General features: G+C 51.5%; 2 protein-coding genes across 3 annotated transcripts in view; one reads left to right on the top strand and one right to left on the bottom strand.

The window, feature by feature from the left end:
• KCNIP1 (potassium voltage-gated channel interacting protein 1) overlaps positions 1–25,782 on the top strand; it is a 310,723-nt gene that overhangs the window by 12,317 nt on the left and 272,624 nt on the right. The gene's annotated exons all lie outside the window — the stretch shown is intronic.
• KCNMB1 (potassium calcium-activated channel subfamily M regulatory beta subunit 1) lies at positions 2,173–12,336 on the bottom strand. Its single transcript, XM_045551196.1, has 4 exons — positions 11,941–12,336; positions 8,409–8,566; positions 6,789–6,960; positions 2,173–2,874 (listed from the first exon to the last, which is right to left on the bottom strand). Exons 2-4 carry the CDS (start codon positions 8,540–8,542, stop codon positions 2,605–2,607), a joined length of 576 nt encoding a protein of 191 aa, XP_045407152.1. The 5' UTR covers positions 8,543–8,566; positions 11,941–12,336; the 3' UTR covers positions 2,173–2,604.

Below are 25,782 nucleotides of genomic sequence, written 5' to 3'. Positions count from 1 at the left end.
GAAATTAATCTCAAGCAAATGAAGGTCATCATTAATAATGCATGTGACGGTGGTGGCTAGGCATCATCACATGCTCATTTTTCTAGAGGAACATGGCCTTTCCCCTGCAGGAGCTGTTTGGATATTCTGAGCTTCCGTGTGTTTTGGTCCCAAACGCAAACGCGTGGAAACCATGTGCAAAGCAGGACCTTTAAGTCAGACCTCTAGTTGGGACTTTCTTTTTTTGTTTTGTTTTGTTTTTTTGTTTTTTTACCTTAAAATTTTGAGATCATTATAGATTCACTTGCAGTTGTAAGAAATAATACAGCGATCCCACGTACCCTTTACCTCATTTCCCCCAATGTAATAGCTTGCAGAACTCTAGGACAATATCACAGTTCGGACTTTCTTAGAAGGCTCAGAGGACCCTTGAGACTTCCCTGACCCCAGAAGGGAAAAACCCTGAGGGAAGGTGACCTGCCTCCTGTTGGAACCGAGGTCTGCCAGGGAAGAAGCTGGAGGGTACAGGTGTGCAGCAGGGATCCCTGGCTGGAAATGGCAGATGCGGGTGCAGATTCCAGGGGCCCTCCCCTCGGAACCCGCACCCCGCAGGCGGGCACTCTGGCTTCCAGGAATGCAATGTGCTCCCTGCCTGGCCCTTGTGGCTTTGGGTGGCTGCGTCCCTCAGCCCTTCAGCTGCTTGAGTACTGTGGTTGAGGTGCCAGGCTCTGGAGTCACCCAGCACCCGGCTTGATCCCAGCTCCTCACTTACTGAGCCTTGGCCAGTCACCTCTTAGAGCCTCATGTTTTCACGGTGGCGTATATAACACTTGCCATGTGTTGGTCACTGTCCTGGGAAATTTACATAGTAATTCATTTGATACCAACCGCCCTGAAAGGGAGATATTATTACTGGTTCCTACTTTTCAAAGGAGGAAACTGAGGTACAGAGAGGTTAAGTTATTTGCCCAAGGCCACCCAGCTAATGAATGGCAGGGTTGTGTATTTGAACCCAGACAGGACACATCCCAAGTCCACGTATTTAACTGCTGTCCTACATCATGTCTCCTCATCTATGAGGTAGGTTCGGTAGCATCTCCCTGAATTTTTGCAAGGCAAACTACTTAGCACAGTGCCAGGCACATAATCAATAAGCACCAGTATGTGCTAGATAACGTTGTTATTAATAGTATAATTTCTTCTAGAAGTTTCTGAGTATTTATCACTTCTTACTGTGATTAACAATAGCTTCCATTTTGGCCACCTACTATGCGCCAAGTCTTCACTCAGCCCTCCCAACTACCCAAAAGGAGGAGTCTCTCTTTCACAGATGAGAAAACTAAGAATCAGAGAGAAGACATCTGCCATAGGTGGAGACAGGATTCAAAACCAAGGGCAGCATCTTAGGATCACAACACCGGAAGGAACTTCAGAGACACGAGCCTCACTTGGCCCCCAGCCCAGGACTTGCCCTGTGGAAGAGTCACTTGTCCAGTCTGAAAAGCCTGGTGCCGGGGCACGTACTCCCCACGTGAGTGCCCCTGGAGCCGCTGCCACCACCCACGCAGCAGTGCTGGCTCAGCAGGGCTGGGATGGGGGCCTGAGAACGTGCGTTTCTCACAAGTCTCTATGGGATACTGATGCTGGGACCACACTTGGAGAATCACTGGGAAAACTTCCTGGAATGGCCAAGGTGACGGCTGCCTCTGCATTCACTCTTTCCGAGTCTGACACAGGCTTCCCCAGCAGGGTCCGTGCCGGAGTGTTTCTCGTCAATGGAAATCACAAATCCTGGCCTATACGACTGTCTTTCAACCAGGGAGCGCTCCTAGGATCCCATGTTCCCAGCAGCTGGCTGGTGCCTGACCCCACCCCTGGACCCGGCCCCGTGTCCTTTCTGAGGGGGGCTCACCCTTTCAACGTTTGCCAAAATAGCATCTACGGTTGCTTTTCTGATGAAAACCAAACCAAACAAAATACAACCTGCCTATTGTTGAAAGTTTAGAAAAGTACTAAGTATAAAAAGGAGGATATGGGAGAAAATGAAAATTAACCACCATCCCACTGTTACTATTTTGATGTGTTTTGGTACATTTCCTTAAAGCTGTTTGTTATTTTGCGTGTTGGAAAATGTTGTCTATAGCACTGAGTATACTGTAAGAAACCGATAGTCTCAATGTGCTCTGAAGACGGGAGCTGCTGTTGTTTTTATTATGGAATTCGAAGAAGGAACTGAGGTCTGCCAAGGACAGCTTCTTGGGTGGAACGGGCAGCCCTTCGAGCCAACAGGGAGATCATAGGCACAGAGGCAACAATTGTCATTGTCTGTGGGGTATACAGTGACACAGTAGCAAACAGGTATGAGTCAGTTGACCAGGGACAGGTAATGGAGAGCTACAACTGGCCAGCCTTGTGTCCTCCAAGGCACTAGGGAGCCATTGCACATTCTTGAGCAGGAAAAGACTTAACAGAGCGATTCCCCACAGGTCAAACAGGCAATAGAAGACAGGATGGAGTTGAAGGAGGTGGGAGGGGAGGTGGAGGAGGCATGGGGGTGCAAGTGGGGAGCAGCCCTGGGGACCCACCCCTGCCCTGTGGCCTGGGCGTGGTGTGGCATAGACGGGTCTACTTCTGGGCCGCCAGAATGGAGAGGGACTGGTTGATCTTCACCATGGCGATAATGAGGAGGCCTCCGGTCAGCAGGAAGGTGGGCCAGAAGAGGAAGAAGAGGAGGGCCTGGGGCCCGTAGAGTCGCCGGTACAGCACACTGGTCTCATTCTCCCGAGTCGCCGAGAAGCAGTAGAAAACCTGGTGCTCGTGGAATCTGGCTCTGACCTTCTCCACGTCGGCCCGGGCCACCTGGTAGTTGTCCAGGCTGTGTGGGATGTAGGAGCACTGTGGGGGAGAAGCAATAGCACCCAAGGTTGAAGATCCCTGTCTCTTAGGGCCCAAGGGTGAGGACCTGGGATGGATGGAGCACAGGAAAATGCAGCTTCGTCGCGAGCCCCCGATGGGAGTTGGGACTTCTGTCTAGAGCTTGGCAGGCTGCCGACTGTGCCGGCCGGCCGGCACATTCTCCCTCGTGCTGTTCGTGTGGATGGCGGCCCTGGAACTGCTCAGTGCACACGCTGCACACCCGGACACAGGGGCCCTCGCTCCACTCCTGGCTCTGCTTCTATTGGCTGTGGGATGTTAGGCAAATTGCTCACCCTTTCTTAGCCCTGATACCTTCATCACTTAAATGAGTTAATAGCAAGTTTGTCTTCAAAGGCTATTATTAACGAAGGACTTCACACATAACTGTCTAAGGAAACTACTGGGGACACAGGCCAAGTGGGCTCACACACAGTGGATTCAGGGCAGAGGTCGTGTGCTCAGCTGCCTACAGGGCTTGTGCACGTAATGTCAGCAAGCGAAGCAGGCAAGGCAATGAGGTGACAGGTGCCAACTGACACTTGCCTTGGTGCCAGGGGAAACTGCCAGGGAGTGGTGAGGCCTGGCAAAACAGAGAGCCAGCCGCATCCAGACTGGCCGTCACCACCCTCTCCGGACAACGGACACCAGGCCGGCCAGGAGATCCGTGGTAGCAGACCTCCGACGTTTCAAGAGAAGTCAGAAAACCAGATTTTAACGTGAACGCTCATAACTTTAAAATGTGGGCAAAAATTCAGATTGAAACCCTTTGAGGTATAACTCTCTGTGAGCCACACAAAGCGTCTTGGCAAGCTGGCATTTGACGCTGGGATCCAAAGGAAAGAGGGAATGCACAAAGCAGCTTTGTGCAGGCAGAGCATGGGACACATTTCATTCGGACACTGATCATTGTTGTTAGGAACCTTCTGGACTGTTCAGATGAGGCCCAGCTGGGAAGTTCTGCAAAGAAGGCACGGAGTGCATTTCCTGGCTGTATCTCTGTTCTGTGCTGGGAGGCCTGACCGTTGCTGGCATGAGCCTCCGGGAAACGTCCTGCAAGTGTGGCCCCCCCACACCACCTGCAGCAGACGCCCTGGAGGGCTGCCCGTACGCACGGTCCCCCTCACTCTGAGCCCCTGAAGGTGGAACCCAGGGATGCACGACTTCTGTATGCACTTAATTCTGAGAACCCTTTGATTCCTTCATGCACTTAATTTTGCCTTAGTGAAATCACGTCCAGGATCAAAATGGGCAAAAGTGAGACCCAAATGGCAAGCGTTGAGCCAGCTTCTCCCCAGGCCTCGGTTACTCCCTGGACTTGAACGAGGCCCCACTCCCAAAGCCGCCTGTCCTGATGACATTCAGTCCAGCATCACAGGGGAGGTTGCAGCGTGAGTCTGACAGCCTGGGAAATGATGTGCTGCGTGCAGATATAGGTCCCCAGCCAGCCACGGGGTAGCTGAGGCTGGGGAGAAGCTGACTCCTGAGGAATGCGGCATTCAGGGCTGTTGGGCACTGCCGGGTCCTCAGCGGCAGATAATCCAGTGTCCTGAGCTGAGAGCTGGAGGGCCTGGGCCAAGTATCCCCAGTGCCTCTAACAGTGACCTTGGGTAGCTCAGCCCCTTCAGCGAAGGTATGGCTGTGGAGCTAGACAGGCCAGGGTTCAACCACCAGTTCCGGGTTGTGTGACCTTGGCAACTGCTACTGAATGCCACAGGGGGGGAGGGGTTATGAGTAGGAGCTAATTCCGGTGGGCCCTGAGGCTCTCTCTCCACCTGGTGGGCTGAGTCACACTAGCGATGACAGAATGGGTCTGACCCACCTCACAGCCCCACTTCTCCCCGCTCACCCCCAGCTCTGTCGGGATCCCACAGCCTCCGCCCACCCCAGGCTCCCTGCCCCTTCTCATCCTATCAGCCACCGAACTCCGACCATCAGCATCTGTCCCTGCCACAGGCCCACGTGTTTGCTGTGGCCCCAGCCTCTCTGTCCAGTACCACAACCCCCACGGCTGCCGCCGTCTTCCTCGTACCACTCTGCTCCTGCCTCCAGGGGCCTCACAGCAGTAACTCCAAACCTTAGTCACCGGGGAGCTCCACACAGAGATTCTGCTCCGGTGGGTCTGGTGTGGGACCCTGGTTTTGTTTCTCACACCCCCAGGTGGTTCTAATGCACAACCCAAGTTGAGATGTCTCGGCTTACACACACGCTCACATTTCAGTTCCGTGGTTTGATAGTGGACGTCCTCTGGGAGCGGACTTTAGTCTGTCTTTGTAGCCTTTTCCAGCTATATACGCTCCATCATGGGGCATTTTCTGTAGTCTCCACCCAGCCCCTCCCTGTGCCATGCCTTGTTCTAGGGCTCCCATTCCATGTGCACCTCTTCCCTGTGCACCCCTTCCCTGTGCACCCCTTCCCTGTGCACCCCCTCCATGTGCACCCCTTCCATGTGCACCCCTTCCCTGTGCACCCCCTTCCATGTGCACCCCTTCCATGTTCACCCTCTCCATGTGCACCCCTTTCATATGCACCCCTTCCATGTTCACCCCCTCCATGTGCACCCCCTTTCATATGCACCCCTTCCATGTTCACCCTCTCCATGTGCACCCCCTTTCATATGCACCCCTTCCATGTTCACCCCCTCCATGTGCACCCCCTTTCATATGCACCCCTTCCATGTTCACCCCCTCAATGTGCACCCCCTTTCATATGCACCCCTTCCATGTTCACCCTCTCCATGTGCACCCCCTTTCATATGCACCCCTTCCATGTTCGCCCCCTCCATGTGCACCCCTTCCATATGCACCCCTTCCATGTTCACCCTCTCCATGTGCATCCCCTTCCATATGCACCCCTTCCATGTTCACCCTCTGCATGTGCACCCCCTTTCATATGCACCCCTTCCATGTTCACCCCCTCCATGTGCACCCCCTTTCAAATGCACCCCTTCCATGTTCACCCCCTCCATGTGCACCCCCTTTCAAATGCACCCCTTCCATGTGACCCCTTTCCACACACACACCCTGCATGTTCCTGTGCATCAGTGCCTGCCTGACTGTAGGAGCCACACCCCAAAGCCTCTGTGATACCTCGCCTCACTGCCAGCTGGAAAACATCGCTCTCCCTTCTAACCCCGTAACTTTCTCTGCTCTTCTCTAGGGTGCCAATCCCCCCACCTCAACTAGGTATTACTCATGGATGAGCTCCCTGCTCCTGAGTCCTACAGCCCTGGCACAGGAAGTGCTCAGCTGCTGTTGAATAAAAGGCAGGAAGGCAGGAAGGCAGGCAGGAAGGAAGGAAATGAGGAAATGAGCCAACTTATATTTCCTTTAGGAAGGGATATGGTGGTGAATTTTGGTTTTCTGAGGTGGAGGGTGCTCGGATGCTGGGAGGTGAGGATGGGAAACGCTAAACGTTTGTCTATGGAGGTTATTTCAGCCCCACGTCCCTGGTTTCCTGGGGAGCCACAGGGGTTCCACTCCTTGGGGTCAGCTCTGGCCTGGCCTGTCACTGGATTCAGTTCGTATTATGGAAGCAGCAACACTAAGTACTGCTTCCTGTGCGTGCCCACCGTCCACCCGACATGGAGCTGGCACATTCTGTGCAGTGTCTCTGCCTTCATAACAGCACCTGAAGGTGCAGCATTCGTACCCCGTTTCACGAAGGTGGAAACGGTTTGGAGGGCTGAGTGGCACCGCCAGTTAGTGGCAGGTTCAGCCCTGGGTCTGTCTGACTCTGACACCGGGGAGCTAGGGCTGGCCTGACCTCATTCCAGCTGTGAGACCCTGGACAAGCGGGTTAATCTCTCCCAGCCCCGGGGACAGGAGCAGCTAAGAGCAGGCTCACATGCCTGTCAGGGACACAGGGATGTGTACCCGTCCTCCCAGCTCGGTTACCTGCTGGTTCTGGTCCCGTGTGTCCTCCGTGTGGTACAGCACAGCCCACCTGCCCACAGCTGACACATTGACCCACAGGCATGGGTACTGGGGCACCTTCTTGCCCTCCAGCTCCTCCTGGTCCCTGATGTTAGTCTCAATCAGGTGGCACGTGGATTCCTGGGTCCACACACTGGGGAGACGACACACGCACATCTCAGAACTGAGTGACACTCAGGGCATCCACTTTGAACCCCTGATCCCCTAGGTCCTTTTAAAGAGACCCAAGGCTGGGCCTTCACCTTGCCATGAGCATGCAGCGCTGAAGGCGTGTGACCCAGAGTCCCTGGGCACAGGGAGGAGCCAGAATATCAGAGCTGGTGAGTGGAGGCAGGGGGCGTGGGGGGCGGGGGTCTTAGACATCATGCACATAGGTGGTTCTCAACCCTGGCAACTCATCTAAAAGCCTGGGGAGCTTTTAAAAAGATTCCCATGTCCAAGCCACACCCCACAGCAAGCGAATCAGGATTTCTCAGGTGATTGGGCCCCAGGCCCTGGCATTTTTTTACAAAGCTCCCAGAAGTGATTCTGCTCAACAGCCAGGACTGAAACTCTCTTAGACACATCATCTTCATCTTGCCGAGGTGTAAGAGAAGCTCAGAAAGGTCAGATGACTTTTCCAAGGCCTAAGCACCTGAAGTTCAGTCCGAGTGGCTTCTGAATCTCCGCTCTTTCTACCAAAAGAAGCAGATGTAGGAGGGGCCCGACTTGAGCCAGGGGGGAAGATGGTGGAGACGCTCCGAGCGGTGCCTAACCGGGGTAAGAGTCCCGCCTGGAATTGCTCTGCTGTTGTAAAATGTGACGATGGAGCAGGCCGGGAGAGGCCAACAGCTAATAATGCACAAGCGAATCAACTGTGACTCACTGCCCTTTTATCCTACGGAGCCTGTTGCCAGGCAGGAGGGGCTGTGAGCAGCTGGAACGTGCCCGGAGGAGGGGTCTGAGACATCCTAAGGACAGGCTGAGAGTACTGAGTGTGTTTGTTCCAAATAGAACATGAATCAGGAATTTCACAGCTCTTCTTGAAAGGCTCAAGTGGTTGACATGTCAGGGAGAAAGGGCAGGGAACCTTCTCTGAGATTCCTCAGCAGAGCTCCCGAGGAGCAGATGCCAGCTCCAGGCAGACACTGCCTACGTACCAGAAAAGCCCAAACATGAAATGATGTGTCCAGTGAGGTAGTGAGCTCCCCATCGCTTGAGATATTCATCAGGAGGCTGGATGCCCCCCTGACCGGGAGGTTTCAGAGGAGAGAGAACTGTGCAGACGAGCTGTAAACATCTGCAATTCCCTGATTCCTCCTGGGATCAAACTTGCACTGGAGCGTTTGCTCTGATCCCCCGTGACTTCTTGTGAGAAGGGTGGCCTGGGACTGTTACCACCAGGTCCCAGAGTCTCAGACCAGCGGGGCTCAGTCTGTCCACCTTCCCTACGCCTGAACCCTTGAACCTCAGAATGAGCATTGTCTCAACCGTCCTGCCTGGCGTGAGGGTCTCGGGCAGGGGTATGTAAAAGGCTGGGTTCCCTGCAGACTCTAGACCCTTAGGGGAGAGCTGGGGGTGCAGGCCTGGAAGGTTCGGTACCTTTTCTGGAAGAGGGGCAGCATAGCCGTGCCCAGGATGTAGTAGGTGATGACAGCACACGCCACCATGGCCACACCCAGGCAAAGGGCTCGAGTCTCTCCCCGCTTCTGGGCCATCACCAGCTTCTTCCCCATGTCCACTGGGGGCAGCAGTCATTTCTAGGGCCACAGAGGCAAATAGAAGTGAGATCAGCTCAGGTGACCCCAGTCCACAGAAGGAAGGTCAGGTGAGAGGGGAGGGCACTCAAATGTCAACATCACTCCTACTTATATGTGGAGCTTTTGCAACTTCCAGAGGGCTTTTTTGACCTGGTGTAAGCCTTCCACCAGCTCTGGGAGGCAATTGCGATGATCTATGGCTGAGAGAGGAAATTGACTTGCTGTAGGTCACACAGTGTTGACAGGCTCAGTAATGGACCCCAAGATGTCCATGTTCTCATCCCTGGAATTCTAAGGTCCACCTCTCCTCTGTGTTACTTCATATGGCAATAACTTTGCAGAAGTGATTAAGCTGAGGATCTTGAGATGGGGAGATGATCTTGGATCATTCATGTAGACCCTAAACCCAAACCCAAGCGTCCTGATAAGAGGGAGGTGAGACGCAGAAGAAAAGAAGAAGGTGATACGACCAGGAGACAGAGATTGGAGTGATGTGGTACCAGCAGGGAGGGCAGTGGCCACCAGATGCTAGAGGGGGCAAGGAACGATGCGTCATTCCCTGCAGTCTCTGGAGGGAGTGCAGCCTTGCAGCACCTTGGTGATCCTTGACTTCTGGCTCCTAGAACTATGAGACTAAATTTCTGCTGTTTGGGGCTATCAGCTGATGGTCATTTATTACAAGGGCCACTGAAACCAATACAATAAACGAGCAACGCGGGCGGATCATCCGTGCACTTTCTCCCAGGACACTTACAGAGAAACCGGGCAGAGCATTTCTGCCAAGAAACAGTCCCACAGCAGGGCTGGCCAGGCAGCGGGCAGAGAGCGGGCAGCAGGGCCTCACAAGGCAGCCATAGGTTGGTAGGGGAGGCAGGAGGTTCCCCACATTCAGGTTTTCTGTAAGGGCCACTCCCCGTTCCAAGCAAAGAAAGAAAGCATGGTGGTGGCTTCAGCGACTGCCTTCTTGCTCCAGGACTTGAAGCCACCTGGGGCCACAGCAGAATGGGGGAAGTCGCTGGTGACTTGCCTCTTTCCCTGTCTTCTGCCTCAGCCCCTCTGGGTGTCCCCCCCATCCTGATGCAGGCAAAGATTCCCGCCCTCCCCTGCCAGGTCCCTGGATGCCCTCCCAGGAGTGTGCGACAGCCCCTCAATCCCTGCGGCCTGTGGCCACCAAGCTGCCCAGCTGCGGCCCCTCCTGTGGCTCTTTTGTGCCTTCTGCCAGCTGTCCTGGAGCCTGCAGGGAACTTACTTTGTTGTTGCTTTTGTTTGTTTGTTTAAGGTAACCAGAGACTTTTTCTACCAAAAATACTAGGGCCACGAGACTCCTTCTCTGTAATAGCTTGTTTTAGGGGAAATTTTAGCCAGATATCAGGGGGGACTTTATTCTCCCTGCCAGGTCCCTGAAGTATCATAATAAACCCACTGTTTCTATAAATCAGTGAGTGCCTGGGAGACAGGCATTAGTCCAACGGGTTTTTCAGCAAAGGGCTTTACTTTCTGCTCAGGCTTCTCTCCTAAATATCGGATTGTTTCAAGTGTCCGGTCAGAGATCCTTGACCCCTCTCCCACAGCCGACCACCCCAGCCCCCGTCCCCCAGCGGAGAGTCCACGTCCAAGGTCAGGAATCCAGGACACGGCCTCCCGGGGACATGGCCCGCCTCCCCTTTTGATTGACAGAGATGACATCCAGTGACAGCTTTTCCTCCCTCCTCTGGGGCACCGGGAGGAGAGGTTCCCCTACTTTCTAAAGGAAACATTACAAAGTCGCAAGTGAGCAAAAAATTCCCCTGGGGAAGAAAGATGTTCCGCTGAAGCCCCTTTTATCCTTTTCCCTCTGCTCTGAGAGCTCGTGGGCAGGGAGAGCCGGCGCCTTTTCTACCTGGTGCCATCAACAAGCGCGTCCCCGTGTTCACAGGGAAAGCAACAGGGTCATCAGGCGACGCATGAAAGGCCCCAACAGCCCGCGTCCCCAGGACTCTCAAGGCTCACTGGCACCTGGCCACACCCCAGGGACTGCGGGACACAAGTCCTTCAGCACCAACGAGGAAGCCCGTCTTGGAGAACCTAGGCTGAGTGCCCGCAGCAAACCCGCTTCTCTGCTGGAGAAGTCGCGGGCTTCCCTTGGCACGACCGCCCCTTCCTGGCGAGTTGGCCCCCACCTCCCAGGGCGCTGCCCCTCCACTGCATGGTTTCCTGTGTCCTCCCAGAGCCCCGGGCACTCCTGAGGCTGGTGAAGGCGGGAGCCCTGGGAACTCAGGAGGAAGGAGAGAGGAGGCTTCCCTGTCACAGAAAATCTGGAACCTGCGGCTTATTCAAGTCCCACCTGTCTATACTGCTCTGATAAGACTGTTGGCTACACCAAGTGAGTGGGTTTGCATGATAAAGACCATGGGGTCCTATTGAGATGTAAGACTTGGGTGAGAAGTTGAGGTTCAGTGAGAGCCTTTAGACAGAAAGAACGATGGGAACTGTTGATATCCCCTGAGGCCTGGACAGGAAAAAATGGGTTTCAGCCACAGCAGGAGGGATTTCAGTTAGACTCCAAGAAGAACTTCCCAGTTTTGAGAGTTTCTGAACATCTCTGGACTTTTTGGCTATATCTTCCCATTTAGAAAGGTCAGTCGAGGTCTGAGATGGATCTAGGAAAGATGGAGAGGGCAAAGGGAGGCGAGATTGTGCAGTGTCCTGTGTGATCTGATAGTTAGGTTGACATCCTTTTCCTTAGAAGGACTGGGAATAGAGTACAGCATTTAAGAGTTTGGTGGGGTATGGGGCAGGGAGGGCTCTGAGGTCATCAGACATGGGATCAAATCTTGACTTTGCCACTTAGCAACCATGTGACTGAAAAATAAGAATAATAGTACCTGCCTCAGAGAGTTCTGATAAAGATAAAATGATATATCAGGTACAATGCATCTATCCCTGTGCCTCGGCCGGCATCAGCTTTTGATAAATATTAGCTATTATTATTAACAAAGGAAAGCCTGACAGTTTGGCGCAGAAGTCTGGACTGCTCTTGCCCAGTCTATGTTTTTGCCCCACCCCTCCACTGGGGACAAGGGCCAGGACGGATCTTGATCCCCAGGCTGCTGCCTTCCGGCCCCTCTGGAAGCTGGGACCTGGAGGGCCGGGGCACTGAGCCACCAGAGTGATGTGGCCACTGAGCCACCAGAATGATCCGGCCACAGAGCCATGCCCTGGATGACCAGCAGACAGCAGGCCCAGCATCCTGACGGGCAGCCCCGAAGGGGAAGGGAGTTCCTAGCACCTGCCCCCTCTCGGCCCCATCACGGGCTGCTCTCCCCACGGCGCTCCCCGCGGCCCCCAGGCTTTGAAGAAACCACTTCCCAAGTGCTCTCGGGCTCAGTACTCACAGTCTCCCTGGTGCCCCGCAGATTTTCGGCCAGCAGATGTCTCTTTCTGCCTGGCCCCCAGCCCCCACCCCAAAAGAGGCCGCGGAACTCCGGCAGGAAGTTTGGCCTCCCAGCCCGTCTCCAGGGAAGCAGCCTTTGGTCCTCATCTGGGACGAGCCTCTATGCCCAAACATGGTCATGTCTGCGCACACAGCCTCGAGACAGACTTGGGAGAGCAGGTACCCAGCCCTGAGGATGGCAGCTGTTCCCCAGGCCCCTGCACCTGCATTTCCGAAGGGTCTCATGAGAAACAGATTTCAAACAACGACAGACAGCCAGACTGAGAAACTGCAAAAGACCAGCCTGGTATATGTGGAAATATTTCTTCCTCACTCGATCTGTCTGGGCTGGCAGAGAAGCCAGGAATAGGAAATCATTTTCCTTTTGTTGGAGTGGGGACGGGAGGAGGAGTTGAGCTGGAGGGGTTGGGCTTGTCACCAACCCCTGGTGTATCCACTCTGGAGCTGCTAAACCCTCCTGCCTCTGGCATTTATGTGCTGTGTGACCCTGGACAAGTCACGGCACCTCTCTGGGCCTCAGATTTCTCACGTGTGCTACTGGAGTTTTAAAAACTTACTTTGTTTCAGGTAGTGACGTGGGTTAGAGATGGTGGAGGTTTATAACACGGGAAGAAAACTCGCCTTTTAAGGACCAAGCGAGCTGAAGCTGGGAGTAGTAAGAGCTCCGAGGCTGCTTCCAGCCAGCAGGATCCAGACACAGCCTGCTTGGCGGGGTGGGGGGGGTGGGGCTGCCAGAGACTGTCAAAGCATGCTTTGGGCGCACGGCAGAGATTTGTTCCTGTCCATAAGACAGATGAACATCAGCATTTATAGGCAAAGAAATGCTTCCAGGTGTCTGTCTGTTTCCTCTGTAAAGTGAATGTTGTCAGGATTAAAAATCAGCGACAAAAACAAATTGGATATTGAGACTCTCCTTAGTATCAGGCATGACACCGGAGGGGTAGCACATCCCTAGCCCTGACTTCACCCAACCATCAGATGAAGGAGCTGAATCTGGGGCTTGGAAGCTTGAAGTCACTGGTCCCGGGTTGCTCTGCTCTGTGGGCTGGAGCCAGATTCAAGGCTGGCCCTTCCAGACAGCACAGCCTGGGCCCTGGCGCTGCTCTGAGACATTAACACCTGCCTCTGTTATACAGTCACCTGCCACCTGAAGGTCTGGAGGTCACCCGACTACCCCCTCCCCCAGGGAGGTGGGTGCAGGCCCGCCACCCCTGCTGCAGCTCCAACATCTCCCTCGGTCCTGCTCCAGCCGCTGCGAGACGTCCAGCAGGCAGGAAATGAGGGCAGAGCCGCCATTCGGGCCTCCCTGACACCCTCTCGAGGCTCAGTGCCTTTCTCCCGCCCCTTCCCTAATTGAATCGTATTAACCGAAGAGTACGTTGCCTGTTTAATGGGCATCACAGCACAAGGGGGGCTCTTAAGACCAGCCTCAGACCTTGCAGGTGGGTTGACAATGAGGGACACAGATGCGGAATTAATCCTCAGAAGAGTAATTTTCCACGGATAATCCTTGGTCCATTCAAGAGCCTCCTGGGGCACTTGAACTAATCCAGAAACACCAGTCCTCCCTCCTGCTCCCTTGGGAGAGAGATACACAGTGCAACTGACTGCCACCTTCAGGTAGTCATATGCCCAAAGCACTACTTGCTCATAATCCACTAAATGATTATTAAGGGCTACACATTATTTGGCGTTTATAAACAAACATTAGCATTCTTCCTAAGGGTCTTTTCCTCTTGGAAGATGGGAACAGGTAGGGAGGGCGGTTTCTGAGCACTTCTGCTGCACCTAAGTGAGCCACGACCAAAACGCGTTGACGTTGACGAGCCTTGCTCTCAAGGGTGTGTGGATGAAAACCCAGGTCCTTTGCTGGCTGAGGCTGTGTGTGCCAGATGGTGGGAGGTGGAGGATGAGGAAGCAACGGTGCTACAATGGTGCATGCTGATGCTTTGCATTGCTACGCGGTGTCAGATCATCAAACACCTTCTCGGACCCCAACCTTCCAGCAACTCCTTACTGTCATAACACTGTAGGCTTGCAGTAATCTACTGAGACAGAGATTTTCCCACCCATTTTATAGAGGGGGTAACTGAGGTTCAGAGAGGTTAAATAAATTGCCCAAGGCAAGTTATTAATACTTTGCCTCTCTGAGCTTCAGTTTGTGCATCTCTAAAATGGAGATAATTATACCTAGACCCTCAGTGTTTTTTGAGGACTGAGAGCTCACCTAAGCTACCTGACGCATAGTGTGGAGACTGTATTTTTCAACATACATCTCGTCCCACGTGCTCTTTTCACAATGTGACATCAACACTCCTCCACCAAGAGGGGCATTTATGTCTTCGACCTGGGTGGGGCTTTGTAACTGTCTTGCCAGAAGAATAGAATAGTATTGCCACTGTGTGACTTCCAAGGCTAAGTCATGGACAGGGCTACAGCTTCCACCGGGCACTCTCAGGACACTTCCCTGGGAACCAGCCACCGTGGTATAGGCAGCCGAGGCCACGTGTTCCAGCTGACAGCCCCTTCCCAGGTCTCAGCCGGCAGCCAGCATCTCTCATCAGACGATCCGGGCCCTGGCCTGCAAGTCTCCCAGCTGAGGCCCCACACATCGTGGAGCAGAGACGAGCAGCCCCCTCTGTGCTCTTTCTGATTCCCAATTTGCGAAATCATGAGCAGAATAAATGGATGTTCCGTGCCACTACGTTTTGGGGTAATTTGTTATGCAGCCATGGTTACTGGAACGTTGTAAGTGATTTAAAAATGGGACTGTTACTGTGTTGGTAACAGTAGTAAACCAGTGGGAATTTAAAAGCCCGAGATTACTTTATGGAGTGTTATGGGGCAATTTAGAAATGCTCTAATCTATCTTATATCAGGTCACACACTGCTGCACCAATGGAACAGAAGGGCAGTAATATAGGAGGATATTTTTATTTATTAAGCACCTACTATGTGCCAGGGCAGCCACATACATAGGCATGTACGTATACATGTGCATGCACATACACAGACACGTTCTTCTTCACGGTCCCCACGAAAGGCCTTGTTCCTTCTGTGAAAGCAAAAGGCAAAGTGACTCTCCCAAGGTCGCGCCCCTAGCATGTGATGCGACGGAGCTTGGATTTGAACCTGTGCCCGCTGACTCCGCAGCCCATCCCTGCCCCTCGCTTGCCCCCTGACTCGCACGGGAACAGTTTTCAAGAGGGCTGGTGTTTACAACGTCCGCTGCGGCTGCTTTGCGAAACCCCGCACCTCAGTCTGTAACCCTTTCAGGATCACGCAGCCACTTATTTATTTAAGCCCTTTGGAATCGATACCTATTCTCTGCCGACACTTGGGATAATAGGCCCCATAAATCAAATTGGCAAGTGGCTCTGGAGCCCCTGCTGAGTGCACGACCCTGGCTGAGCGCCGCGGGGAAGGGTGTGCGTCACCTCAGTCCGGACACTCGAGCACCTACTGTGTGCAGGCTGTGAACACACCACCGCCCGGGTCGACTCAGACACAGCCCGTCCTGTGGGGAAGCGATGCTGGATTTTCAAAACAGCAAAAATGCAAAACAGAAAGGAAAATGATGCATTTTAAGGGAGAGAGAGTAATAAAAGGCAGAGGAAATAACAACGCAGACAAAATATAAGAACAGGAAAATTAATTGCCAATGCTAGACTGAAATGGCAGGACAAAGAACAGGATAAGGCTGTCCCTGCTGTGAGAGGGACACCTCACTCCTCTCTCCTGACTCGTGCTACTGTCTTTTCCCTTGGCCTCATTTCTTTTACTTAATGACAAGGCATTTTAGCCTGCGATGTTGTTAGTGTAATTCCAACAGTTGTTTCAATTGCAGCTTGGAAATCCTCTTTGAAACAAGGAGGAACATAGGTAAGTAAAGAATGCTGTCTGTCTGCACTGTAAGGTCGGGTTTCTTCCTGCCTTTCCCTTACTGCAAAATCATCCCGGCTCTGTGGGACAGCTGGACAATACGGAAGTGCAGGGAGAAGCTAGGACGCAGTGCTTAAGAGAGTCGCTGGTGACAGCACGTGTGTCCTTCCAGACACACACAAAGGACGCAAGTGCCCGCTCCTTCCATGGCACACGCTGCCCGGGTCCCTGCCTCCTGGTGAGCTCTTCCCCTTCCACGGGACCCCGTCCCCTCAGCCTCTCTCCTCGCCTCCTGGACCAGGTCTACACTCTGAGTCCACGTGCTCAAAGCCCTGCGTGCATCTCCCACAGAGCACTTCCTCTCCCTGCGATTCCACACTTATCCATGGGCATCCTCCAGGAACACGTCTCCCCACCGCACCATTAGCACTCCAAGACCAGGGACTGTGACTGTTCTTATTCACTGTCACATCTCCGGCACCCAGAGAAATAAACACAGAATCTCAGGGGTTGGCTGTGGTTGTGCTTTAGTATTTGCAAACAAAGCTCTTGCTTTTTCACGTAACAGAACATTGTAATCATTTTCCCATGCCATAAAACATTGTTTCTAAAGGATTGTACAGTGTTCATTCTGTGGCTAACCCATAGTGGATTTCCTCAAAGCCAGCTGTTGGCTATTTAGGAGTGCGGCTGGCTTACCTGCCTGTGTTTCGTGGAACGCAGAGTTGGCCTCTGCAGACCCGTTTCACTCTCCACCCCAGAACCACACCACGCTCACATGTTATTTTTCATGAATTGACAGGTACAAGGGAGATTGTATCTATGATAGAGTTTGAGGACCAGCGCCAGGGGACAGAGGTGGGTAAGCCATAGAAGTGGAATTGACAACAGGTTGGCAATTTCCTAGCCCTGCCCCAGGCTGGATTTGCACCTTGGAGAGAGAAAGAGAGAGAGAGAGCTGTTGCTGGGGCTTATGGGACTCAGGACAGAAGCAATGCCACTTAAGACTCAGGTAAGGAAGTGGTCCTGTCCACCTCTGTTTAGCTGTGGCCACAGGCAGTGGCCCCCGTAGACAGGGAACCTTCATCAGCACTTAAGGCAGCTGCAGCAGAGAGGTATCGGCAAGACTCCTATGAGAGTCAGCGTCCCTGGTGTGCGGGAGATGGCTCACGCTGCCTCGTGACAGCCTTTGCAAGCCATTTGTTAAAAAGCACCAGGAGCAGGAAATTCATGGCTGTGGTAGGAATATTTACAGCAGTGAATACACAAGGACAAATCAGGGCTTTTGCCTTTTTGGCGAGCTGGTTTGCCAGCATACCACTTCAGAGGACACTTTCCAATTGGGAAACCTGGGGTGGTGTTAGCAACTATTGGCAAAGGTGTGGACGAGGTACGGGAACCACAGGGAATAGTGTAATATCCCAGGGGCTTGCAGTGCTGGGCTCTGGGATGAGGGAAGGGAGCTGGGTCCAGCGTCAGCAGCAGAGTGTCCTTGAGAGGGCATGGCCCAGCCTGGGGAGACTTCAGGGAGGGAGCTGGGGAAGGAACAGCTGTCCTCACCCTCCTTTTCCACGTTGCCTGACCTCCACTGGCTGACTCCAACTGGCAGACAGACAAGGAGCTTGTTGCTGTGGTCCCAGAGACCAGCTTCCAGGGCAGAGACCCGGCTGGAGGTCTGCAGCGCACGCACAGGTATCAGTCCATCTCCCTGTGGCTGTGGCTTTGGGGCAGAGAACCAACAAGCAGGTCAGAGCAAACAGGGTTTGAGCACGTGGGGGATGCCCTGGAAACCCACAGAAACATCTGTGGGTGTCTGAAAGCCATGCAAGTAGGGCCCTTGAGCCAAAAAGTTTGTGTGTCAAAATGAATGTTGCTCATCTGTAGCCTCAGGCTGGTGACAGATGAGGAAACTTAGGGTCCATAAACAGTATTTCATTAAATATTCTTTGCATAAAATATTTGCACATTTCTGCTTATTTCCCTGGAATAAAAGCCAGACTTCCAAGCCAAGCTAAAATTCTAGGGCAAAGGGTGTCCGCATTTTTAAGATTTTGATACGTATTGCATACCTTTCTCCAGAATATTTATATCAGTTTTGGTACTCACAGCCAGTAGATGAGACTGGTTGATTCCACATATCCTCACCAATACTTGACGCTATTAAATTTAGAAATACGTGTTGGCTGGGCACAGTGGCTCACACCTGTAATCCTAGCACTCTGGAAGGCTGAGGTGAGAGAATCCCTTGAGGCCAGAAGTTGGAGACCAGCCTAAGCAAGAGCGAGACCCCATCTCTACAAAAAATGGAAAAATTAGCCAGGAGTGGTGGTGCACCTGTAGTTCCAGCTACTCAGGAGGCTGAGGCAGGAGGATCACTTGAGCCCGGGAGTTTGAGGTTGCTGTGAGCTATGATTACACCACTGCACTCTAGTTGGGGCAACAGAGTGTGACTCTGTCAAAAAAAGAAAGAAGGAAGAAAGGAAGGAAGGAAGGGAGGAAGGAAGGAAGGAAGAGAGGGAGGGAGGGAGGGAGGAAGGAAGGAAGGAAAGAAGGAGTGGGTCTTTGGGCTAGGTAAAAAATCTTTCATCCCAGTTTTAATTTGCTTTCTGTAAATTACTAGCAAGATTGAATAGTCCTTCATATGCTCATTGGAAGCAAAATATTTTATTTGTCTCAGATTGTGATCAGGAGTAAACCACAATTCCCTGTCCCAGACCCTTCTGACTCTCTTCTTTCTCTGGCAGGATCAGGGAGCCAATCTTCATCAGCTGCTCCCAGTGGCTCCTGTCAGGACAGGCTCCAAGGGCCGAAGGACCCATCCCCTGCCAGCCTGTCAGCATCGGGGGCGGGGATGGGGGGCGCCGTTGAACTTTGAGGCTATAAACAGGTTATTCTGCAAATGTCCTTTGCTGAGTCATAGCATGTCAGCCTTCGAGGATCACTACTGCATGAGTAATGTTTTCTGTTTACAAGCTAATAGAGATAAGTTGCAGAGAATTTGATCAGTACAAAGAAGTAAAAAGGAGAAACTAAAAATCAATCAAGGTCCAACATCCCGAGGAGGAAACCACTGCTAAAATATTGGTGGATTATATTCTACAGATAGATATAAATGCTTTCTAAGAACAAATCTAGAAATATACTATATAATTTTAAATATGTTCTCATTTTAAGTAGCAACATTTTCTCATTTATATAATATTATTCTACAAACAATGTTTCATGGCTCTGTAATAATCCATCATGTAGACGCACCATGATGGATTTTATTATTTTCCTGTTATTTGATATTTAGACTATTTTCAAGGTTTTGCTGTTATCATCTACTCTTTGATGATGGTCTTTGAATGTCAGTCTCTGCTAGCCTCTCTGATTATTTCCTTCCAACAGTTCCTAGAAGCAGGGATCAGAGCCAAAGAACATGAGCCTTTTAAAGGCTTCTGCCTCTTCTCTTCCTGGCTGTGTAGGCTCTGGTGAGATACACTCCACTGTTCTGTTGGTGAGTGGTTTGCGCTCAGAGAGGGGAGGTGATTTGCTCAAAGCCACACAGCATCGATGGTGCAGGGATTGGAACTCAGGCCTCTCCCTACGACCTCTCGTGAGTGTCAGGACCCAGCCTGCAGCCCACACCTCTGATTCCTGTGCCAAAGTCTTGCCTTATTCCTCTCGTGTGGAGTATTCTCCACTCATGAGACTCAGTTACTGAGCGCTAACATATGACGTACTTAGCACTGTGCTAAGTACTCGGACTATAGCATTGAATTTGATCTTGGCCCTGTAGAGCAGTGACTGTGATTATCCTCACTTTATAGATCGGGACACTAAGGCAGCCACAAAGCGTTCCTTGTCCAAGGTCACAATGCTGGTGACTTACAGAGCTGAAACTCCTACCCCTTCTTGTCTGAGCAGCATGATCCAATAGAACTTTCTGCGATGGTGGGAGTGGCCTATAAATCTTAGCTAAGACAGTAGCCTCTGGGTACGTACGGCTAGTGAGCATTTGAAATGTGGATAGTGAGAGGAGAACTAAATTTTTAATTTTAATTAATTTAAATTGAAATAGCCACACGTAGCTAGCGAACCTGTTGGACAGACATCTCCAGAGTCTTCAGCTCCTGTCCCCTACGTCGCAGCCTGCCCGAGGCAGCTCCTAAGGGGGCTTTCCTAACACCCCTCTTGCACCTCAGCCTGGGGTGGGAATGGCCTTCGTGACGGGCCTTGCAAACTCTGAGCCAGAGTTGCTCTACACCAGGTCCTTGTGCCGGAGAGGGCGGGTCCTTCAGCTGCCTGCAGGGCGGGCGGTCCCAGGAGCTGCCTCCCGCAGGCACTTAAAAAGACACACTGCAGAGAGAGGCTTTTTAGTCCCTTTTGTTACACATTAATGAAAATGTGCATCTGTCATCCATAAATAATGAGCTTGCTCCGCAAGACTCAAGTCTACACTTACTCTCGGTGTGAAGACTATTATGGGCTTCACCGGAGTCTTCTCTGGGAGTTAACAAGGTCGGTCTGAACTGTGCCTCTCTTGGGGAGAACATCTCCCGGGAGACTCTGTCTCTAAGGAGGGAAGTGTTCAGGCGTGAAAGGACTGATTTTTTTTAGATCATCGTTTCCTGAGTGGCTTTGTCACGCTGGGCGCTGGGCAAGGCCCGGCACACGCTTTGCTATGTTAGTTCCCTAGGGCTGCTCTGACAAATTACCGCAAATTTAAAGCAACAGAAAAGAGAAATTTATTCTCTCCCAGTTCTGGAGGCCAGAAGTCCAAAATCAAGGTGTGGGCAGGCCTCTGATCCACCCCAGCCCCCAGGCTCAAGGGGAGCATCCTTCCTTCCTCGCTGCCTCTTCCAGCCGCTGGTGGCCCCAGGGGTTCCTTGGCTCGTGGTTGCACCATCCGCTCCTTGCCCCTCTGTCCTCACGTAGCCTCCTCCTCTTCTGTCTGTGGCTTCTACTCTTGTCTCTTACTTATCATTGGACTTAGGGCTGACCCAGGTAATCCAAGGTGATCTCGAGATCCTTCACTTCATTATACCTGCAAAGATCCTTTTTCCTAATAAGATCATATTCAAGGTTCCGGGAGCTGGACATGGATATATCTTTTGGGGGCCACCATTCAAGCCACTGTACTCACCTCGCTGGGGTAGGTAAGAGAGTGAGACACAAGCCAGGAGGTAGCAAACAGGCTGTGTAAACAAGCAGGATACTGAGTAGGAAAACACACTACAAGATGAAGATAATGATACAGAATATTAGTGTAAGGCAAGTAAGACAGGAACAGAAAAACACAAAACAAACAATGAGACAAATGGATGCTGAGTATGAAAACATACTGTAACGATAATAAAATAAGGTCAGCCACAACTATCCCAAGAAACATAACAGAAAAAACACGGGGCACATTAGACATTACCGTTTCCCCCCGCAATGGGCTTTGGACCCCACAACACATCTGGGCCTGACCATGTAAAGGTGAAAAGCTCCCCCTTGAACAACATCCCCACTGGAAAAAAAAAAAGGAAGAAAGAAAAAGAAAAGAAAGAAAGAAAGGAAGGAAGGAAGGAAGGAAGGAAGGAAGGAAGGAAGGAAGGAAGGAAGGAAAGAAAGAAAGAAAGAGAAAGAAAGAAAGAAAAGAAAAGAAGAAACAACGGCAAATAAGAGAAAGGCCAGACAAAAAAAAAACATGACACAGAGACCCCAGTGCCACTGTCTGCTGGGACGTGTGCCCACTCCTATCCCTTTTGGAGTGTACTATCGCTTGCTGATTAGAAACCAAAGAAACCCCAGGGCTACAGTCAGCTCGGACCCGTGCCTGCTCTTAACCCCTTTAAGAGTGAACTTTCACTTTAATAAAGTTTGCTGCTTGCAGCTTCAAAACTGTCTCTTGCTTTCATTCTTCCATCACAATAGACAAGAACTGGAGGAGTTCAACAGCTGGTGACAACCTTATTTAATCTACATAACAACGCAGAGAGGGAGGTGAATTACCCAGGATGAATTAACTGCCATGACCACCTCAAGACTTCAATGGCTTTACCCAGTAGCAGGGCATTTCTCATGCATGGAAGTCCAGTACGAGCATGCCTGCTTAGGTGGTTGCTGGGAGAAACAGGCTCCTTCCTTCTTATGGCTCCACCCTCTTGTGTGGCCTTAAGGTCACCCTGGAGTTATAGAGCAGGTAGTCTAGGAGCAGGAGAGGCAGAGAGAGAAGATGAATGATTGAACATAAAGCATATTGGCCTGGAAGTGGCATGCATTACTGATCCTCACATCCCATTGGTGAGGACTAGTCACATGGTCCACCCAGCCGCAAGGGAGACTGGGAAATGTAGTCCCTGCATGGGCAACTGCTTCTCAGCATGAACACGACACTCCCATGGGGCAGAGGGGAGCATCAAACTTGGTTGGTCATCTGGCCACAGCTGCCAGAGTACCATTCATTCATTTATTCCTCATGCCTATAATCCATTCTTTCACTTACTTATTTTTCAGAAGAGGAATTTGAGGCTCAGAAAAGTTAGATGATTTGATCAATGTCACAGAGCATTTGAGTCATAATTCAATAAGTATTGATTAAGAGTCAGCTTGGTTAGGTGCCCCTCCTTCACGTAGGCCTGTTCTATGATAGGATTTTACACACTGTATGTTACCATGTGTGTGCCAGGAATATGAGTGATAGGATTTATTTACCTGGACCTCCCTGATCCTTCCCCACCCACCCAAATAGTGCTTTGCCTTTGACTCCCAGCTCCTCCTCCCCTCTCCCCTCTGTCTTTCGAGAGAATGGGCAGAGAGAGCTAGAGTTGGAGAGGCAGGAGGCAGCGAGGTGACAGAGATGTAAGAGCCAGGGAGGGAGCGGGTGGCAGAAAGAGAGAAAGGAAATCCATGTGGGTCAGATGTCCTAGAACATTTTCTTCTGTGTGGCATGTGAGGGGTTTTGGAGCAGCTGCAGTTAGGAAAAATTCAGAGGAAAAATATGAGAAGCATAATTGTGAATTATGAATGTGATCCTCTTTTAATTTGTTTAAATTCCCTTTGTTCGCTGGACTCTCCTCTCAACTATGGCCCCATGTAGAGAGACTGGGCTGTGGGCAGCATGACCATAGGTCCCAGTTAGCCTTGGACAGTCCCTGTTCACTCCTGTCATCCCCTTTCAAAAGTGTTCCAGTTTGAACAACAAATCAAGTGGCCATCTTCACTTTGTTGGGGGGAGCACTGGCTTTTGAGTGTGTAAGCTAACCCACAAGGTAATGGAGGTGGGATGGAGCCTGTGGCTAGTTCACCTCTGCATGTCCAGGTGCAGTTCAGCCATAATGAATAGTAGGTACCCAAGACATGAATGCAGGAGCCAGGAAGGACCAAGCTATAATCTGAGTTCATGCTTTTGCACTCCAAATGCTGGATTCATCCTGCTGACCTGGCTCTGGTTCCAGAGCTGTTTGAACACAGTGAAGCAATTAAGAGAGTGACCCTGTTGTGGGGCTGCCTGCACTGCATGGACTGTGGGTGCCTCAGGGATTCAGAGAGGGGAGATCTGTGTGGCTGCAGGAAACAGCTCCCAAGCTTCCCACTTCGGAGCCTGTGGGGAAGAGGCAGAGTGGGCCTGGGGACTGCCCTGCAGAGCCCACCGTTTTTGTCCCACCCTGGAAGCCACAGCTCAAATCTCCTCCTACATCTGTTACGGGCAGGGGATTGATGATGAGGTCCTGACTCTGAACACAACAGGCCAGAGAGGTTTGAATTAGAACTTTCCCGAGAGGAAAATCAAACCTCAATTTGCACTTTTTAAAAAGTGCATTTATTTCCCATTGTAAATAGCATAAACATAGTCTTAAAATTTTGCAACAAATAAAAAATCATCTATAATCCCCCATTTAATAAATGTACTATGCACATTTTGGAATCATTCTTTCCAGGATTCTTTTTTCCTTTGTTAATGGTTCTTCTGTACACGTTATCATCACAGACTGGTGTATCAGTTATTCACTGCTGCATGACAAGCCACCCCAAAATTCAGTGGCTGCAACAGCTCGTGATTCTGTTGGGTGGTTCCTCTGGTCTGGGCTAGGCTGGGCTGAAGGGAGAAACTGTGCTGTTCCTTTTCCCCTGTGTCATTTCCTGAAATTGAAATCTCAGGCTTGACAGCATTATCAGGGCCCTCCGTGGCTGGGAGTATGTTCCTAATCTGCACACATCCACAGAGAGACGCCCCTGGGACCTGCCTTCAGAGTCTTGAGACCTCAGAAAGTTGCACGCCGGGCTTAGACCTGGGGTCTCAGTGTGTGTGTGAACTCACCTGTCCTGTTGCTCTTGTAAGAGCAAACCAACAAGGTTGAGGGACTTCTCCGTCCGCCAGCTTTGCTCTGGTAATGAGGGGACAAGGAGTATGCACAAGCTCACAGAGGCAGGGTTATGTGGTGGTTACATGCATGGACTCTGGAGCCAGTCTGGGTTCCATCCTCACCTCTGCACCAGGACTGCCATGTAGGTGGGTTATGCCCTGTGCAAGGGCTCCAGGCCGAGAGAGCAAGGAGGCTGGCACCAGCCTGTGCCTCTGTCACTCGGCTGTGATCGCGGGGCCTCCACCGAGGACAGGATGTCTTATGCCAATTCCACAAAGGATTCACACGGGCCAGCCCTGGCTCCTCTGCTGGTTAGAGCTGGGGGATTTGGTTGAGTTGCATTTTCATAGCCTCATTGTGCCTCAGTATCTTCACCTGTGAAATGGGGGAAAATGATGTATTTCTCACCTAGATTTTTGTGAGGGTTCGAGGGGTTAATACCCAGAAAGCACCTGGATCAGTGCCTGAAGCCTAGTAAACAGTCAAAGGCAAGTTGTAAGTATCCAAAAGATTAGCTGTTAGTATCTGACTGGCATTTTTAAAGGCCAGCTTTGCTAAAGGCCAACCTTGAATCCACAGTGCTTCCAACTGTACCTGCTTTTGCTTTAAGCTCCATGCACCCAGCAGGAGCCCAGGCAAAGTCATCAGAGGCTGAGAGCCCCTGCCAGCCATCTGCCTCATCAGCCTGCCCAGGGGGGCCCACCTGGGTCCCTCACGCAGGGAACTGCAGACGTGGTGCAGGTACACCTGCATGTCCTTCCTGCACCCTGAAACGGAATCGGAAAGCTGGCTTTTTTTTTTTTTTTTTTTTTTTTCACTTTTTTAGCTCATCTTCCATTTTGGACCAATTAAAAGAAAGGCCTTTTAATAGGCCCTGCGGAAAGGGAACTGAAGTTGTTTCCCCAGGCTGAGCTCCGAGCCCAGAGGTCAGGGCGGGATTAATAAAGATGCTATAAATGCAAACAATGGCCCATATCTCTGTGGGCAAAACACTCCGGTTTGGGCGGAAGGGAGAAAATTAAATTATAATGGGAAAATATAAATTATTTGGATCAGGATAAAAAGGAAGAGATTAGTGGTGTCTGAGTGAATGAGAGCAAATCTGTCACAAGGGTTTTGAGGGTGGCTCAGTGCAGGTGCACAAGGAAGCCCAGGAAGGGGGTGCAGCAGGGCCCCACCCGAGCTACGCCTTGTCACTCTTACTCATGCCCCAGTAGGAGTGGCTGTTAGGGCTATTCTAGGATGAGAGAGGGTTGCATTAACATTTGTTAGATTTTCTTTCAAAGCAAACATGGACAGTCACCCACCCCCTACATACTGAGCACCTTCTCTGTCGCAGACCCCAGCAGGCACTTTCAATTCAGAGGGGAGCAAGGCCAGCTCCGTGCTGCCCTCGAGGAGCCCCCAGACACATCATGTTGCCAAGGAGACAGCGGTGCTAACCAACTGCAGCTTTCCACGGGCCTGGAGAGGCACTAGAGCTTCTCAGTAGCATTTGCTCACTTTTTCCTCACGGCATCACCTCTAACCCTGCCAGAAGGCAAATGTGATTATGATGCCCATTT

The sequence above is a fragment of the Lemur catta genome, chromosome 5 (assembly GCF_020740605.2).
Source record: "Lemur catta isolate mLemCat1 chromosome 5, mLemCat1.pri, whole genome shotgun sequence".
Lineage (NCBI taxonomy): Eukaryota > Metazoa > Chordata > Mammalia > Primates > Lemuridae > Lemur > Lemur catta.
Note: the sequence above shows the minus strand (reverse complement) of the source record. Positions and strands in the feature narration are given on the sequence as shown.

What these genes read in the sequence shown, in the direction of transcription:
- KCNMB1 (XM_045551196.1), bottom strand. Translation starts at nt 8,542, where the DNA reads ATGGGGAAGAAGCTGGTGATGGCCCAGAAGCGGGGAGAGACTCGAGCC. An exon ending in CTGCCCCTCTTCCAGAAAAG is followed by an intron (nt 6,961 to 8,408) that starts GTACCGAACCTT and finishes TCGTCTCCCCAG; the next exon opens with TGTGTGGACCCAGGAATCCA. An exon ending in CACGGGACCAGAACCAGCAG is followed by an intron (nt 2,875 to 6,788) that starts GTAACCGAGCTG and finishes TCTCCCCCACAG; the next exon opens with TGCTCCTACATCCCACACAG.